The sequence below is a fragment of the Ochlerotatus camptorhynchus genome, unplaced genomic scaffold (assembly GCF_037179485.1).
Source record: "Ochlerotatus camptorhynchus isolate MF236.1 unplaced genomic scaffold, CSIRO-AGI_Acam_v1.1 ptg000182l, whole genome shotgun sequence".
In the NCBI taxonomy this organism is placed as follows: Eukaryota; Metazoa; Arthropoda; class Insecta; order Diptera; family Culicidae; genus Ochlerotatus; species Ochlerotatus camptorhynchus.
In genome coordinates, this window is record NW_027040672.1 from 450,362 (window position 1) to 469,260 (window position 18,899).

General features: G+C 40.5%; 3 protein-coding genes across 3 annotated transcripts in view; 2 read left to right on the forward strand and 1 right to left on the reverse strand.

Annotated features, from left to right (window-relative positions):
* Positions 1–18,899, forward strand: part of LOC135702016 (DNA-dependent protein kinase catalytic subunit-like) — a 253,136-nt gene that overhangs the window by 137,366 nt on the left and 96,871 nt on the right. The gene's annotated exons all lie outside the window — the stretch shown is intronic.
* LOC135701972 (putative GTP-binding protein 6) lies at positions 7–1,601 on the forward strand. The gene has a single exon (XM_065222916.1). It carries the CDS (start codon positions 7–9, stop codon positions 1,558–1,560), a length of 1,554 nt encoding a protein of 517 aa, XP_065078988.1. The 3' UTR covers positions 1,561–1,601.
* Dak1 (cytidine/uridine monophosphate kinase Dak1) lies at positions 15,682–17,969 on the reverse strand. Its single transcript, XM_065222918.1, has 2 exons — positions 17,324–17,969; positions 15,682–16,597 (listed from the first exon to the last, which is right to left on the reverse strand). The coding sequence occupies exons 1-2, from the start codon at positions 17,864–17,866 to the stop codon at positions 16,253–16,255; spliced, it is 888 nt and encodes a 295-aa protein (XP_065078990.1). The 5' UTR covers positions 17,867–17,969; the 3' UTR covers positions 15,682–16,252.

Below are 18,899 nucleotides of genomic sequence, written 5' to 3' on the forward strand. Positions count from 1 at the left end.
CGCCAGATGGCCACTAACTTCATAAGGCGTTGCTCCCCACTCTTGAGGGGAGCGTACTGGTGGAGATATGCGCCGCAAGTGGAACGCATTTCTGAGAATTTTAGATGTAAATACACGGATGCCAATAAGTTTAAGGGATTTAAGGGGAAATATAAGGCAATGGCGGTTGGAGCGGAGGAAGAAGATGATCGAAGGGATGATTCGAATCGGTTCGATCTGGATGACGCCGAATATGATGCGGTGATCAATAGTGCAATGCACGTTCAGAAGAGGGTTCAGAATGAGCAGAATGTCTTGGTGATTCAACCATATGTTAAATGGGGACCGAAGAGAGCGACAAGCCAGCCAGAGCATCAACTTCAGGAAGCTGAAGCCCTGGTTCGCTCTTTGCCTAAGTGGAAGGTTGAATGTAGCTTGAAGGTGCCGCTGGAGTCTCTAGAAAAAAGGCAGCTTTTCGGAGCAGGGAAGCTAGAAGAAATTAAAACGATGTTGATGGATTTACAGAGCTCAGGAAAATTGATAACGTGCATCTTTATCAGCAAGGGAACGCTCACATTTGGACAAAAGCAATTTTTGGAACAACATTTCAAGCTTCCCGTGATGGATCGCTACTCGATGGTGATCCAGATCCTGCGATTACATGCCATCAGTACTGAAGCGAAGCTCCAGGTTGCAATGGCAGAAATACCCTACATTTGGTCACAGATGAAGGACCAGGAGTCGACGGGTTCCAAGGGACGAGTCTATCTCACCGAGTCTCAGAAGCAAATGTTACGACTCAGAGAGCGCAAGCTAAAGAACGAGCTGGCTACTATTCGATCGCATAGGGAGTTGCTACGGAACAAACGCAAGCAGAAAGCTTACCCCATTGTAGCCGTCGTTGGATACACGAACGCTGGTAAGACCTCATTGATCAAAGCTCTAACGGAGGAGAAGTCCCTGGAACCAAAGGATCAACTATTTGCCACATTGGACGTAACGGCTCACGCCGGTTTGCTGCCGTGCAAATTGGAGGTACTTTTTATGGATACCGTTGGCTTCATGGCAGACATTCCCACCGGGTTGATTGAGTGCTTCATTGCTACCCTGGAAGATGCCATGCTGGCCGACGTGATCGTTCATGTTCAGGATGTTTCGCACGAGAATTTCCTCGAGCAAACGAAACACGTCGAAACGACGCTCAGTTCTCTGCTCAGGTCCTCCGGAATGACCAACCAACCACAGTTGGACAACGTTATCAACGTTGGTAATAAGGTGGACCTTTTGGCGGCAGATTCAAACGGTTTGAAGGGCATCCATCTGGTATCGTCCAAGACCCTGCACGGCGTGAATGAGCTGCTGGTGGAGATTGAACGGAGGGTTTTGGAAGCAACTGGACGACAGAAGATAATCATTCGTGTTCCGATGGGCGGCGCGGAGGTCGCCTGGCTGTACAAGAATGCTGCCGTGACGGAAACGGCCGCTGATCCCAATGATAGCCAACGGATGTTGGTCAGTGCGGTCATTACGGACGCGAAACTACAGCAGTTTAGGCATCAATTCGTTAAGCGTAGAGGGTGAATTACATGTGAAGGGGTAGAACATTGTACGGAGAGAGAAATATAATAATTCTAGATGACTTTGAAATGGATGTTTCTTGCACTAATAGACTGAAAGCACTTGTTGATTCGAGGGAAGAATTTACTCAAACAAATCACCTAGTTCGAGCACATTTTCTAACTAGTGTTTCCATTTACCGGCTACGTTTGGCTTGCCGGGAATCGGGAAACAGTTAATGGCGCTTCCCGGGACGTTCGCCGACGGACCCACGGGAGTTTTTTTTTTACCCAGAAGATGATGATACCAAATTCTCCCAGAACAGAATTCTCTTCCAATTTCCCTAGAAATAACCCATGGCTTCTTAGAACAGCTCAGGAATGAGGAATAAGCGGTCCAGCGGTACTAAGCAGCCATGGGCTTCTCTTGTTTCAAGCTTGGAAGTTGTTTTTCAGCTGAATTCACTTGGGAACAGTCTAGGAACTAACAGAAGCGCACCAACATCCGGAATGAATATAGACGACAGCATCATCAGATCTTAACCACTAGGAATTCCGGCTTCATTGTGTAGATTCTCATTGTCGCACAATCAAGGCCTCAAAATATCCACCACTGTCAGTTACACATTGTCCGGTAGATGTAGTCTGGTGAAAAAATGACGTTTCAATGAAGACGAAACTATGCCTGGATGCATGCCTACTTTGATCAGAACATCAGATTTTCACGATTTCCTCCCCCACGCGCATCACCTTCCAGACGCTACCATAGTAACACCTTGTTACACAATTTTCGCCCACTGAGAGTCTATATAAGGAAGACTGCTGCTGACAATCGTCAAGAGGCTTCTGAGGTTGTTTCGAAACAGACGTGTGTACGATCCCAGTCATCCAAACAACACCAACGAGTAAAATGTTTGCTAGACAAAAAAATGGTCGTGATGTCGGGCAGACCCGGTCCGGCCGGAATGCTAGACCGGTAACTCTGCCGGCCTTCATGCGTGCTGACCCTGATGGCAAGCTTGCGGCTATATATCAGCGCATAAAGGCGGCTTCAACAAAGCCCAAGCTACCAACAGGTCAGGACCGCCGTGAAATGGTGAAATCACAACCGGCGACCGATGAATATGTCAACGTAAGGTCGCCGGTTCGTGACTACATTCGACGGCCATTTTGCCCAACGGCTAGCAAACAAATTACTGGTGAGGGATTTTGGAGAAACGTTCTACCGGTTCCACAGAAACGTTACGAAACGACCCAGCATGCCTCAACTGCGGATTATGGTAAGGTAAATGTAGATGTAGATGATTTTCAAGATGTAGATAACGCTTTTAATGAGGAGTTAGTAAATAAGGTAGATTTGGATGGGGAACCATCAAATGTTTGTATAGGTTTTAGGTGCAGCAAAGCTGATTTAGATTCAGTTTTTACAGCAGGTATAGCCGAGGTACAGCGCTGCAAAACGACGTCGGCAGTTTTCGAAGCGTACGCCGAAACATTCCATAACATTTTGGAACGTACGACGTATGCAGCGAGTACTGCCGACGCTTCTACGCAGACTTCAATTCCCAAATTGCAGCGTTCACAGCTGAGTCTAGTGTACGCTGGATTTTGGGAAAGCTGTACCTGGAGACAAAATCGAAGTATGCAAACCGAACAGGAGGAACAAAATTTGACGTTTGCGGAGCAGCCTACTGCGATGCTTCTCGAAAATTCCAGTGGTCCAAACCAAAATTGGGTACAAAAGATGTTTGGTTGGAAATCTTTTGGCATGTCCTTCTTGGTTTCGGCTGTGTTCCTCAGTTTGATGGAAATTCAAAATCTGTTCTAGCAGTTTGGCTTTGTATTTTTGTGATTGTATCGAGCTCACTGGTGGCCCAACGAATGTCATCAAAATTATTTAGCTTCTCCGAGGACTTCTGAAGAGTATAAGGTGTTGTAGCCGGGTACAAATGAATACTTTGAGCTACCATCTTTGCTCTGACGAATTCCTCGGAACCCATAAACACTAAATAGGGACCATTTTGACGGACAAAATTCGTTTAGGGACCGTGCTTGGATGGCTCAATGCCATCCGAGCAAACCAATCGATGTGGCAGATCGAAGATCTTATCTTATGAAATTTGAAGGACCACTACTGTGAGCTCGATCGTTGCATTACGTTGCATAGAAGAATGTTTTAGAAAAAGAATATAGTTAGAGTTACAGGTTGAGGAAAGGTCTAGTTAGATAGTTAGCATGCAAAAACATCAGATAGATTGATAGGAGTAGCTAGGACAGGAACACATATGTGATTAGCAGGGAATGTGGTGGGAGTTTAAAGGTACTGAAAAGTCACCCCTTTTGATGATTTCGATCGAAACGGGTTGCCGATACACAAATTGTATTGAAAAATTGGTTTTGATCGAAATAAGTAATAGAGGTGACTTTTCAGTACATTTAACGGGGCTTATCACATATGTGCTCCTTTTGTCTTGTTAGTTAGCAACTTCCAAATTTGCCGTTTTCTAATATTGGCTAGTTAGGAAGAAGGGTGGTATCACATTTCTCGGATTATAATTTCAAAATGGGGTGTTTATAAACATAACATGTTTCGCAATAGTTTTTGTTTTCGGATATTTTATAAAAGAAAGCTTTCAAACTTTGAATAAAATGGGAATATTTCCTTCTTTGAGTGTTCATTGCGTTGTTTTGTTATTGTTATTTTCATCTGTTATTTATGTTTGCTTATTGTTAATTATTTCATTTATTATTTGAATAAAGAAGGTAATACTCCCAATGGCAAAATTTTGAATAAAGATTTAAATATTTCCGTTTTGAATGCATATGAATGGCCCATTTTAAGAAATCATAATCCGGGAAATGTGATACCACCCTTCGAAGCTTTTTGACTCAGTTAGGAGCTAGGACAGGAACACATATGTGATTGGCAGGGTATGTGGCGGGAGTTTAAGAGTACTGGATTCTTTGTTCAGTACTTTTAACGGGGCCTCTCACATAAGTGCTCCTTTATTCTTGAAAAACAGGAAAGAAAGTTAGTAGCTTGAGTGAATGTGTTAGTAGGAAAGAGCTAGGATCGGAACAAAAATTTAATTAGCATTCAATGTTATCCCAAATTTGTCAATTAGAATTGCAATTGTGCATTTCAGGGTAATATTTTCAAGTTAAAAAAACACTCCCATCAGATGTAAGGATGCAAGTGTTTACTATTGGCTATAGTGCAGTAAGTGTATCAATTTACCATTAGCGCAAAGCATTTTTAAACCACTGATGCTGGCGCCAACTAGTATTGTTTTTACTATTTGGGCATCACTTGATTCAAGAGGATTAGATCCGCCATTAGCACAAGGTGGGTATCGTCATATTCACCTCGGTTTGCTGTAGTGATTTGATATGACGCACTGTATGGAATAATTTCAACCTGAACCATTGGTCCGGAATGTCTACCGGAGAACCCGAAATAGATCGTGGAGCAGTGGAAAAGGTGGTTGCGCCTATCCTGCGGGAAACAGTAAGAATTTGGCTCACGATAAGCTTTACCAAAACGATCTATATGAGAACCCGAAATAGATCGTGGAGCAGTGGAAAAGGTGGTTGCGCCTATCCTGCGGGAAACAGTAAGAATTTGGCTCACGATAAGCTTTACCAAAACGATCTATATGATCTCCGGTAGGCAACGTGTTAGACATAGTGGTGTTGGTGTGTGTCTAGAGGCCCTTATAAATCAACTACAGATACTGTGAACTCTCTACAAGTCAATGTAGCCCCAATGATGGATTAACATAAAATCAAAAGCGAAGGTCACAAATTATAAACAAATATAGAAGGGACCATTTATTTATAGAATAACAATCCCATACAAAATCGCTATCACAGAAGCCATGGAATTCATTTTTACTATGGTTCTTCTATGATTTGAGTTGAGGGAGTTAACTGTATGTCTTAGGTCCAATTCAGTTAGCATCTGAGATCTCATATGCCAACTACGGGTTGTTCTCAGGCTTGACGGACTCTGAACTTATCCTGTAATAGGAGCGGTGTTTCCGTTCAATTGCAGATAGCAACTCCAGAGGCCTTTTGAGTTAACTTCAGAGAGCTTATATGTATGTCGTATGCGTTTGAGGCCATAGGGGATCAATTAAAATGTCTTAAAAGTCTACTTCAGAGACCTTACAGTGTATGTCCAGACCTAATGGGTCAATTCCAAATACAAACTCCAAAGATCTTGTGGAAACATTGAAGTCTTATGAATCAACTGGAGGTCTTATTATTCATCTTTGAAGGCCTAAAACTTGACTTCAGAGATCTTAGAGCATAGGTTCAGCCTCTTGAATCTTGACTTCGAAGACCTTACGGGAAAATTACAGAAGCTTATGCGATTGCTCTAAGAGACAGGTTTTATGAATCAAATTCAGTGAGCTTTAGGGTCAGCTCCAGACATTCTTTGGGTCATCTGCATTATGGCCAAAGTTCGGATGTCTTGAGTACTAATCAAGAGGCACATCATGGTTACACTTAGAACCTTTTTTTTTTTTTTTTTATTGGGTATCAAGCTGGAGCTGCGTGACAGCTTAGTTTTCAAGACTTGACCCATTGAATAAATTTTGCTTCTATCTTTGACAATACAGCAGAAGGACTAGCCTATGTTGGCCGCTTGAACACTGGATTCCGTATGTATTGTTTCAAGATAGTTATAGAAAAAATGCTGTGACGTGTGCGCGTAGATACATCCGCGTAGTAAACCGACTGAATGAGTAAATCCGTTTAGAACGAAATATCTAAATTATGTAAGTTACGAAAACCGCGCGAATTCCGAAAGCCGTGCGAGACAACCGAAGCGAGAAAAAAGGCTTATTATCATTTAAAGAGTGCCACCAAAATAAATGTGATAGCCTATGTTGGCAAGTTGATTAATTTTGGTTTCCTCCCTAGATATTCTACTTACTTACTGCTGAGCTTTGTATCAAATTAGTTAATTTAAAGAACGTATCAATTATTTCAAGATTTCGCGACCGCACCGAACAAATTCTATGAGCTCAAAAGCGTTTGACAAACTTTACCGAATTGCGTATCACTTCTGCGTAAGCTCCGTAGACGTAGGCGCGTTGAATCCGACAGTCGGCAAAGGTTTAACCTGTACCAACACCGCTTAAGGAACGACCTCAAGTCAGTGAAACCGTTTATAGCTAAACATCTAAAAACGCCACGCGAAACAACCGTAGAGAAAAAAAAACAACTTATTATCACTTAAAGAGTGCCACCAAAATAAATGTGATAGCCTATGTTGGCAAGTTGATTAATTTTGGTTTCCTCCCTAAATATTCTACTTATTTTACTGTTGAGCTTTGTTTCAATTTAGTTATTTTACCGCACGTATCCATCATTTCAAGATTTCGCGACCGTAACGAACAAATTCTATACTACAGAAGCTCAAAAAAACTTTTGGTGAGCTCTACCGCATTTGCGAATCACTTCTGCGTAAGCTCCGTAGACGTAGGCGCGTTGATTCCGACAGCCGCGAAAAGTTAAACATGCATCAATACCACATAAGGAAAGATCGATTTTACGTATGGTTTAGTTCATAGATTAGCATTGACTGCTGTTTACAAATGTAAGTACTTGAACACTAAGAAATAAGTTAACTCAAATGCTTTAACCGCATATATAAGAGATTTCGCGTATTGAGAGAATTATATAGTAATCGAGTACAACAAACTCAGGGGAATACAATACCTCCAAAAGTTTAAAAGCTATTAATTGTCACATACCTTTACTTTTACTTATTTCCTAAACTATTCCTCTCCTTGTTAATCTGCTTAATAGTATTGGTCTGCCTGCGTTTTCTTGTTAATGTTCAAACCTAAATAAGAAGATTTATTCTACAACTTTAAAGGTTAGTTGCCTCCTTAGCGGACCCCCCGCATCCTAATTCTTTTGTTAATCTACTTAATGTCATTAGACTTTCTGAAGTTTCTTATTTAAGTTCATTTGATGATTATGATATCTCATTAGTCTAATTTAATAAATTATTAAAAGCTCTAATTCACCTAATCAATCATAACCCATGCTTTATAAAGTACCTGCACTTGTGCTTGTAATCTAAAATTAAACGTGTTTCAAGTACTTTTGATTTAAGCCTATACCTATTTATTATATCTTAGTTCGACCCAGGTAACACCTTCATGTGACTAAAATGCTTCATTTTGAAGTTAGTTTCCTAGCTGATATTTACATTATATAGGGTATATGTTCCAATTACGCTCTCACGTCTCCACTATGTCGCACCACAAAAATACATATGGGTATGTCACAATAGAAGCACATCACAGTGGAAATCCCGAGCCATAGTTCAAACACTTATCCCAAATCAAAATGAAGCACATATAAGATTATTTACAATGCCATGTCCAAAATGGTGTTTAACATTGTTCCCTGAGTAATACCTCAATGAAAACAACAATGAAAGCTTGTCACGCAAATAGAAGGAGCACCGATGGGCACTTTCTGAAATACTTCAATAGTATAATTCCCTTGCAAACCCAAATAAATCTATCGTAAAAAATAAATAAAATAAGAGTGATTTGCGGCAAAACCCGCCAGTATCACACCCAACGTCAGTGCCTATACGTAAGCGTACTACGACGCGGCTCTCAATAAAAGGAGTAACAAGTGTGATACTATCACTGCTGGACTAGATCTTTGGTTCTCTCATGCAGTGGTTTATCAGAGAGGGGAAGCTTAGTAATCCCCATTGCCTGCCCATGGCGCCATTCTATCGCGGCATGAGCCAGCAACGCCGACCATAAACCTACCATCTCCAACACTCCACTAGCATGAAATTAAGCCCGCCCACCAACAGCAAGGTGCAAAAACTAGCCAAGGGGAGGGTTCATGGTTACACTTAGAACCTTATGATTAAACTTCAGCCATATTCATGATGATGACTACAGTCAACTCTCCCTAGCTAGAGATTCAGGGAACTTTCATCAAAGATTCTGACAACACGCCAGATCAACGTGTATGGGACACCAGTATGATAAGTGTAGGAAAGTGAACAATTGAAGGCATACAAAGTTTGCTTTAACATACCAGATCGGCCAGACGGTGTTCAAGCGGAACTTCCGGCAGTCTTCAGCGGTTGAGCAATGCCAAATATAGGCCGCTGTACACACCTTGCACCATAACCTCTCAGCGGGGTAGCAGCTCATATGAGGTATTTTCCGCCAGCGACGAGGCCTTGGATCGGAGAACCTAAAAGAGAAGGCTGTATGAGTTCTCGATACCCATACACTAGGCTATCAGTACTGGACTTAGCTTACCATGGAAGCGCGTTGTTTTAGATGGCAGGACTGCAGTAAATCGTCGTCAAGTGCCTGTGTGGTTCCAACGTTCATCGTTCGCCTTTGTCATCGTAGAACCAAAACATAAGATTCGTCCTTGTTGTCTCGTAGTACATCGTTTCACTCCTTGTTATCGTGATCTAGTGGATGTTGTTTTAAAATGTATTGCATCATAATCGTGCAATGTATGTCCTGTGTATATGCGTCGTTATTTTTTTTTTCGCAACACGGTTTGTGTTTGCCTTTAAAATATAAGAAGAAAGATTAGCTAGATAAACATCGCATGTGATGTCAATCCGGATTCATCAGAATCAGTGGTCTACTGAGGCTACTGCAGATATTTAAATAGGAGAAGAAGAGAAGTGTAGGGTCGAAAAACAAGAGAGACATTTGCAGGGCTGTCCCTAGATTTTCAAAATTTGATCCGCGAAATCCGCGATTTCTCAAAAGAAGTCCGCGACTTCAAATACTAATCCGCGACAAACAAAAAACTGTTTTCATTACTTAAAAATAAGATTTGTGATTAAGCATTTCAAGCATAACGCTCATAGCATAGTAGCTTTTTGCCTGCTCTTAGTGTTCTTTGAAGCACTTCCTGATCCTAATTGAGAGCTTTCTATATCTGTACCATCCTATGCCCAAGGAAGTCGCGAAATTGTCCAACTCGAAAAATTAATAGACCGGAAGGGAATCGAACCCAGCCGCCCCCAGCATGGACTTGCTTCGTAACTGTGCCTTTACCGACTGAGCTAAGGCAGTATCGTTTGCACCCTTTGAAAAATAAAGCATGCTAATAAGACCAGTGCTGCGTCCTGTCAACAATGCCAATTGACGCAAGATATTGACTTAGCACTGAATTTCACTTCCGACACTCATATTCTTGGTAAGGATTATATCAACCGGTACGGCTTTGAATGAATATCACTAGAGATAAGTTGAAAATCAACTTGATTGTATAACCATTGCATTGTTTGAATATTACTGATGAGTTTTCTAAAGATCGGTACTCGATTAGCTGGCGTATATAAGATACATTTGCAACTGAACTTTGAGTATCAGTGGTCCCTTTACGATGTCAATGTCATTTGTGCACTGACATTGAGGTCAATGGTATTGATATATTCTAACTGTATGAACTGATACTGACACTTTTTCTTGACGTTGGATAACGTCTTTCGGCAACATACGGGGTACAAAATTGAAAACAGTCATTTTGGATGCGTTACGAAAAATTAAAAGATTTTGAACGATAATAACTCAACCGTCTCTCGATAGATTTACGAGATAATGGCATCAATCGATTGGAAATATTTCTAGCAATTTGCTGAATGTTTCAAAACTATTGATTTTATTCTGTAAACTATTGAAAAATGGTTAAAAGTAAACCATTGTCTAAAGATGGTGAAAATCGATTGATTTTTTATATTCTTATACTTTCTCCAACCGAGACATCAGATGCGAGTATCTGACACCTCTGATATTTTCTGTTCTACTATATAAGCGTCCAACAAGGTCGCCCGTTCCATCATTGTCAACAACATCAGCCCAACAAAACGGCCCTTTTCAGGGCCACCAAACTTTCGCAAAAGAGTTATTAAGGAATATTCCTAAAATATAATATACACAATTAAGTACAACACATAACAGACGTTATCCAACGCCAACCGTGCGGTCGTATCTAGTATACAACCCTTCCAACTTTTTTACCTCTCTTCGGGACCTAACACCACAGCTACCAGTAAATTGATCTATTGTAGTATATCCCGTCTCCTTAGTTTAGTGCATGTCGTATTACTCCATCACTATTGAGAAGTGATGAAGTATTCGATTTTTTTTACAGTTGTCATTCTCGCATTTATCACAAGGATCCGACTCTAATTGAAAGGTCCCGCTATTTATACCCTTCGGTGTGTTGAAACACTCTCCAAAGGCGCGCCCCTTTGTCAGTCAAAATTGGATTCCTTAGCAACAAAATTAAGGTATGACACCGATAATGACCATGCATCAGAATCCTAGTCTTAACCACTTCAAACTAGGGAACAACGAATAGAAGATTAGGAATCACATAGATGCAGACAACTAACTCATTTTTTTCCTTGTTTCAAGATCATCCTCGGTAGACAAAGCCGAGTCTTGTCACTATCAACAAGGCATAAAAAGTAACAAGGACTAAGATGTGTTCCTCGGATTACTGAAAAATCCTGTTTCCCTAGTTTGAAGTAGTCAGGACTACACAGAAACAAAATCCATTGGCAAAAATACTATATTGATGGTTCAAATTAAATACTCCCACCAATAGATTTGTGCAGAAACGAAATTCATTTAATTTGATTAATTTTTCTTTAAAAACTACTATACCGTTTGAGTTAGCATATTATTATTATTATTTAGCTTTATTTAGGAGGCTTTCAGCCTTAGGCTGGTTCGCCTCCATTGAGTCAGCATAGTAGTTTTGACAGAATGGTAGTAAATTTGATTATATTTATAGTCAACTATACTGAAATTATGGTAGATTTAACGGTATTAAGCGTAGTTATACCAACAATCAATATGAAACTAACGATTTTAAATTGGCTCACCACTTTAGTAGCCTATTGGTCCCAAGCAAACGATTAACGTACCCTATTCTAGTCGAAATTCTAGTACTACGCAATGTTTGTTTTGATTCGCTATGAAAGTTTGACAGATAAAATGAGGGGTTATTGGTTTTTCCTATGTTTCGAGGGGTGATTCGACAAGCTTGGGACCGAAGATAGTACCAGAGGTGAGCCAAAAAGTTGAGCACGTTTCTTCGGGACCTACTTGAAAAAACAAGCTCAACTTTTTGGCTCAGCTCTGGTACTATCTTCAGTCCCAAGCTAATCGATGCACCCCTCGAAACATTGGAAAATCCACGAACCCCTCATTTTATCTGTCAAACTTTCATAGCGAATCAAAACAAACATAGTGTACACTGAAACAAAATCCATTGGCAAAAATACTATATTGATGGTTTAGATTAAATACCCTCACCAATAGATTTTTGCAGAAAACAATTTCATTTCATTTTACTATTATTTCTATCAAAATTACTATGCATTTTAAGCAAGCATAGTAGTATTGCCAGAATCATAGTAAATTTGTTAACATTCATAGTCAACTATACTGAATTCATAGTAGATTCAACAGCAATAAGCGTGGTTATATTGATAATAAGTGTTTTCTGCAAAATAGTATTCCTAACTATGGTCCTTGTTTCAGTGTAGAACTAGAATTTCGGCTAGAATGGGATACGTTAATCGATTTGCTTAGGACCAATAGGCTAGTCAAGTAGTGAGCCAATTTAAAATCGTAAATTTCGAATTGATTGTTGGTTATACTGAAAATAAGTGTTTTCTGCAAAATAGTATTCCTAACTATTATCTTTGTTTCAGTATAAGAGAAATTTTCATATGAATTCCATCGGCCTCATAATATTCATGTTTTTGTGGTGGGATTTTTAGCTATGTGATCACATGAAAGCTACGTGAAATCCACATGGTTTTCATCCATTAGATATGTGATAAATTTTTTGAGTGTGGAACAAGCTCACGCGGAAAGATACACTCAAAAAATTCTACACGTTTGATCGAAGTGTTTAAACACTTGATTTTTTAAATGCACAATCACATTTACTTAAGTGTATTTCACCTTGGTTCAATGTGTTATAGTACGTTCAGACTACAGAGTTATAACAACAATCAATATGAAACTATCGATTTGAAATTGGCTCACTACTTGACTAGCCTATTGGTCCCAAGCAAATCGATTAACGCACCCCATTCAAGTCAAAATTCTAGTACTACACCATGTTTGTTTTGATTCGCTATGAAAATTTGACAGATAAAATGAGGGGTTAGTGGAATTTCCTATGTTTCGAGGGGTGAATCGATTAGCTTGGGACCGAAGATAGTACCAGAGCTGAGCCAAAAAGTAGAGCTCATTTCTTCGGGACCTACTAGTCTTAAACGCTGTCCAGACTGGAGAGTTATAACATGTTATAACGGTTGTCAAATAATTGCAACACAGAAACCACCATCAAGATACCGCTATAACATGTTATAACTCTGTAGTCTGAACGTACTATTAGAGTTACCTCTATGGTTATAACATGTTATAGCGCTATCTTGATGGTGGTTTCTGTGTTGCAATTATGTGCAAAGCTATTGATATCACCAAATGAGGCACATAGAATCCAAGTGTGTCACAATTCAAATCCATAGTGTTCAGGCATGATTCATAGCATAAGATTCACACATGAAATGGATGTGTTTCACAATAAGCGCAAAATTAAGTGTGAGACACATGATGATGACGTGTGGATTTTTTTGAGTGTAGAAGAATGTTGAGGTAATCATTCCAAGAAAAAGTAGAATATATGAATGTATACATTTCCAGGAGTGGCCTTTAATATTGTTTTAGGGGAATATAGAAAATAAACTATCAGGATAAGTGAGAAGAATCTTCCGGAGAAAGTTTTAAAAAAACTTCCGAGGGATGTCTGGAGAATCTTTCAATGGAAATTAGAAGAAACTTCCGGAGGTACTTAGAAAAAAAAACTCCTGAAGAAAGTCGGAAGAAATCGTGGAAATTCGGAAAAACAATCTGGAGTAGTCGGATGACACTTCCTGGCGAATACGAGATGAAGCTTTCGGCTAAAAATCTGTATAATAAAAGTAAAAAAAAAAACCTCTTGGAGAAGTTGGATTTAACATCTACACGGCGAATGAGAACGACTCAAATTTGAATTTAGTTCACTCATAATCGCCAAAAGTGCAGGAACTCAGCGATGAGTAAAATTTGTCCCATGGTTTTCTGTGGAAAACCTAAAAAATCTGCCGGAAAATGAGGAAATTGACGAAAATTTTATTCAGTCTCGGAATAGTACCAATAGACTGAGTGAATCCAATCTTTACTTTTCTCAAATTCGGGAATTTTCCCCTGGAAAATCCTGGAAAATCCTGGGAAAACATGAGGCAAATTAACTCATCGCTGAGTTCCTGCACTTTTGGCGATTATGAGTGAACTAAACTCAAATTTGAGTCGTTCTCATTCGCCGTGTCATGTTCGAACTGCGGACTGCGGGCTGTATGCAGGCAGCCAAAATCACACAACTTGCACTTTATGGAAATTTTAAAATTCGGGAATAGGTTGCAATTTTCAATATAGAAACCCTCTTATGAGGGGCAGTTCATAAACCACGTTGACACTCTAGAGGAGGGGTTGTATGGACGATTGTCTACTCTAGTTAATAATTGTAGCAACTAAAGGGAAAACAAAAGCAAACACTTACCGGCATAGCTGGACTTATCGATCAGCAAACTCCAGCTCCCGTTTCTTGGACAAATTATCAGCAAACTTTTGTGCCAGGCTGTGACGTAAATGCAGGCATCCATTAGCCGAGGTAAACCGAGATGGTTTCGCGACTTATGCAGATCTGTTAAATGCAAAACGGTCAACGAAATCATCCGGTCAGCAGTTGAAAAATGACTTACCTTTAAATTGGTTTGTTTCTGGACTATTCGTTCGATTGTTCGCTGGAAACTTTGAATCTTCAGTAACATTTTCCGCACTGAAGAATTTCGAAACGAATGACGCTTTTTTCTCAGTGATTGCTGAGTTTTTTTTTGTTCAAAATTTTCAGTGATTTCTGAATGCTGGGGGTTTTTTTTCAGAACACGTGACACGAATGTTACACTGAACCGAAACATCATCCTGACATCAAATATTATAAATTAATAATTAATAATTTATAATATTTGCTGACATCGAATGATTATTGCCTCACTTTAGCCCTATAAACTATTGTTATCACTTTGTTATAAATATAAGTCAAAATCAAGCTGAACATTGCATTCTGTCCTAAGTAACATTGACAGATTCTCTTCGTCGACATTGGGCCGTATGAATAAAAAGAGTTTACTTTACTTTCCCGTGCTTTTCTTACGGGAAAAGTAAAGTAAACGCTTTTATTCATATGACCTATTCTCTCCACGGCCATCTTAAGACATTCTCAGGTATTTTCAGCACACTTATCGATAAAAGAAGCTTTAATCTAGCATCTAATACGACAAACACAACGCACGAAGCGGACTGTCTACAAGACGCTGATTAGACCGGTGGTCCTCTACGGCCACGAGACCTGGACTATGCTCGTGGAAGACCAACGCGGTCTTGGTGTTTTCGAACGGAAGGTGTTGCGTACCATCTACGGTGGAGTACAGATGGATGACGGAACGTGGATGAACCACGAATTGCACCGGCTGCTGGGAGAACCATCAATCCTCCACATTGCAAAAAACGACCCAGTGAAAATGGTTCTCGAAAGCGACCCAACAGGAATAAGAAGAAGAGGCAAGGTGGATCGACCAAATAGAAGGCGACCTGCGGACCCTTCTTAGACTACGAGGCTGGCGACGTGTGGCCATGGATCAAGTAGAGTGGAGACGACTTCTTCGGACAGTAGAGGACAACAAGGTTTTAGCTTGACTAGGTAAGGGATCGAATCGGCTAAGTATGACTTTTTAGACAATGTTCAATACACATTAAGTACAAAGATCGCCTGAAACTGGTGTACAAGTTAATTTGATAAATAAATCCAACAGTGGTTCCTGAAGAGGAAATCATCGAGGAAAACCAACCAGAGAGGACGAACACATCATGAGTAAAGGTAAATATCAAATGTTCCAAACCAGGGAGAAACAAGCATCTCCCAGCGACACAAATTGTCCCTAATTCCTGACAAGGTATTTCTCAAACTTTCTACTATACTCTAATCAAAGAACAACACATCCAGGTAAAATGCACTCACTGAATTTATTCGACTTCGATTTCCACATAATTAACACTCCGGTTCCACAGCTAATTTCCCTACGATTTGCCTAATATCCCTCCTAACCAATCAACGGAATCGCCCGCTACGCGAACCGCAAAATTCCGCACTTTGGCTTTGTTCTACTACACACAATTATTAACTTGCTGCGATATTCGGTACCTAGGTTAATACTTAACTGGCGTGAAGCAAGTTTCAACATTTGACATATAAATACTTAACATCTCTCAAAGCAACGTGAGAGAGCTCTATTAGTACACTTCCCTTTTTTTCTTTCTTTTGGACCAGATTCCGAGCTTGCTACCAATTTTATTTTGCAATTATGATTCGTTTCAGGATTCAACTGTACGGAATGACTTGATAAAAACAACGCTTGTTAGGCAATGGTAGCATTTTTGCACCTGCACGTGTGCAACTATTGCAGTCTAAATATATGAATCAATCTGTAATTAAAATGGATAACGCCGCCACCTTCTTACCTCCGTCCCGTTTCTGGTTCTTCGTTTTGTGTTCCATTTGGTTGTGAAATTTTACTTGGTGCCTTTGAAGGCGCACTTGACCGCTTCGAATACCTCGTCCGGTGTCGGTGCAGCGTCGATGGCATTCACCAGGTCCTGCTTCCGGTAGTGCTCAATGATGGGCATCGTGTCGTTGATGTAGGTGTTGAAGCGCTTCTTCAAACTCTCCAGATTATCGTCCGAACGGCCACTGCTCTCGCCACGCTTCAGGCACCGCTGGATGCACTGATCTTCGGAACACTCGAAGAAGAGCACACACAACAGCTGCACCTTTTCGGCCATCTTGAGGTTCCATCCCTGCAAGTTGTCCTCGTTCCGAGGGAAACCATCAATCAGGAATTTGTCGTTACCGGTGGCCTGTGTGGGAATTGATAAAGAAACGTTTTATACTGAAAAAATATAGGTGATTGTACCTAGCGGTTTTCTAACACATGAAATAAATCGAAGGTATGAAGAATGTGTTGCGCACATAAAATTTGTCAATTACGCCTTCAGAAAGTCACAATCCGTGATTTTATGAGTGAAGTGTTATTCAAAACAGTGTCGAAAGACATTTTTTAATAGCGAAGTGAGTGGAAGCAACCCTGTCTCACGGCACAAATTCTATTCGGGATTCGTGTTCACCCAGGACGCATGCGCCCTCGTTCCGTTCGATAAACCCACAACCGTATTATGCGTGTGAAGGTGGAAAAACTTGTTCCACCAAGAAATGACGACCAATTACTGGCTAAAAATAATACAAAATCTAAAGCTGTTATCCACACGCACAGGGGAAGCAATTTTGAAACTAGTACAACTCCCACAAGACCTTGAACGTGAACAATGTCACCCGGCCGAATCCCTTCCATAAGTTAGACGAATAGAAACTCGTAACAGAAAGAGGCTTGCCTCGTCTTGAACTACCTAGTTCGCATTCATTACGGTGATAGCTTATCGCTATTTCCATGAATGCCAAGGCCACCATCCAGCTCGTTACTTCATTCTATATTATGCAAGTCATGCACCTAACATCACCCGTTCGTGAGAAAAATGAAAATAATCACGCCAGCACGCGTTTCTTCACCCCCAAAACACCGTTCTTACCTCCTTGGTCTTGTTCATCGCATTCTCCAGCAGGGCACAGGTAATCTCCACCGGTACGATCCGGCCGTTCTTGATGTTGTCCTCAATCAGCGCCCCGTACTCGGAACCGTCCCGCTTCCGTTCCTCCCGCAGCAGATCCCCAGCGGACAAATGCGTGAAGCCAAAGTGCTCCACGATCTTTTCACACTGGGTACCCTTTCCGGCACCGGGCGCCCCAAGCACGAACACAATCTTTGGCTTTGCTGAATCGCTGCTCATTTTTCTGCTGCTATTGCCACCTCTGCTAACCGGAAGGAATTGCTTACTATTGATTGCTACTGCTGCTGCTGTTGCTGTTGATGCACTCCGATGGCTGCTGATGAGCAACGCCGCCGCACTCGCCGCAGAAAATGACGTACTCGTAGCGAAAGCACCAACACTACTGACGATCGAACGATAGCATTCGCAAACTGACGTTGATGACCTAGAAAGGAGGAGCTGCTTACCGGCGGCGGTGCTGCCAATCGACGTCGTCAGTGTTCGGAGCAAAATTGCGGAATTCATAAAAATCTGGATGTTTTTTAACCGAGTGAGGTGGGATGTTCGTTTGTTTATTTTCAATTTAGTTAATCGAACACTGTTTGCTAATTTTTATGAGGCACTTGTTGCGAACACACGGGATGGAAGGAACGGGAAGCGCAGCGCTTTTACGTAAAACTGCGAGATTAAAAAAGATGATAAACCATCATCAGTCATCACTGATGACGAACGTCAATTGACGCAAGGAAGAGTGAAATTTCGACCACAAAATCGAGTGCCTATTTGAACGATTCGATGTGCACCTGCACTCAAAAGTATTACTGTGCAAAGAACTTAATAAACTTTTATTCATAATCGGTATAAACCGAGGGGGGCGACACATCTAAATCTCAAGTTTAGATGCTCAACAAATCTCACACTAGCGAATCAATCTTCGAAAAATCTTCTTTCATTTGTCGCATCTACTTGCATCGCGCATCATCTTTTTGCAGGAAATCTTCAGAATCGTCATCAATCTTCTTTTTATCTACTCAGCGTGCGCGCAGCTAACCACAGCAAAACACAATATTTTCTGCATCGTAGATAGAGTCGTCCCCCTCGGTATAAACCGAGGTATATAAACATCGAATATGAATCGATTTGTTTAAAAAGTAATCTACAATCATAAAATTCTACACATTTTTATTGACGAAATTCCATGTACAATTCCACATGATTTTCATGCGTCCACACATAAACAGAATCCACTCAGAAGTACACATGAAATTTATGAGTCAAATGAATAGTATGTGTGGTTACACATGAATTTTATGTATACACATAAAAAATATGTGTCTAACACATATAAATCATTTGTTTATCATATTGCAAAAAATTATGTGTGGAACACATAAATATAATCATTGAATTTTTATTAGTTATTAGAATAGAATTTTTATGGTGGTACCATAGAGGTAACTCTAAGACCACTGGGTCCCGAAGAAAATCATTATTATTTTTGGCTCACTCAGTACCAGAACAACGGTCCCAAGCAGTCCCAAGCTATTTCACTCACCCC

Bases quoted from the DNA above. Each gene is read 5' to 3' on its own strand.
- Dak1 (XM_065222918.1), bottom strand. From the start codon at position 17,866: ATGAATTCCGCAATTTTGCTCCGAACACTGACGACGTCGATTGGCAGC. The intron at 16,598-17,323 runs GTAAGAACGGTG...ATTCCCACACAG, and splicing joins CGATGAACAAGACCAAGGAG to GCCACCGGTAACGACAAATT.
- LOC135701972 (XM_065222916.1), top strand. From the start codon at position 7: ATGGCCACTAACTTCATAAGGCGTTGCTCCCCACTCTTGAGGGGAGCG.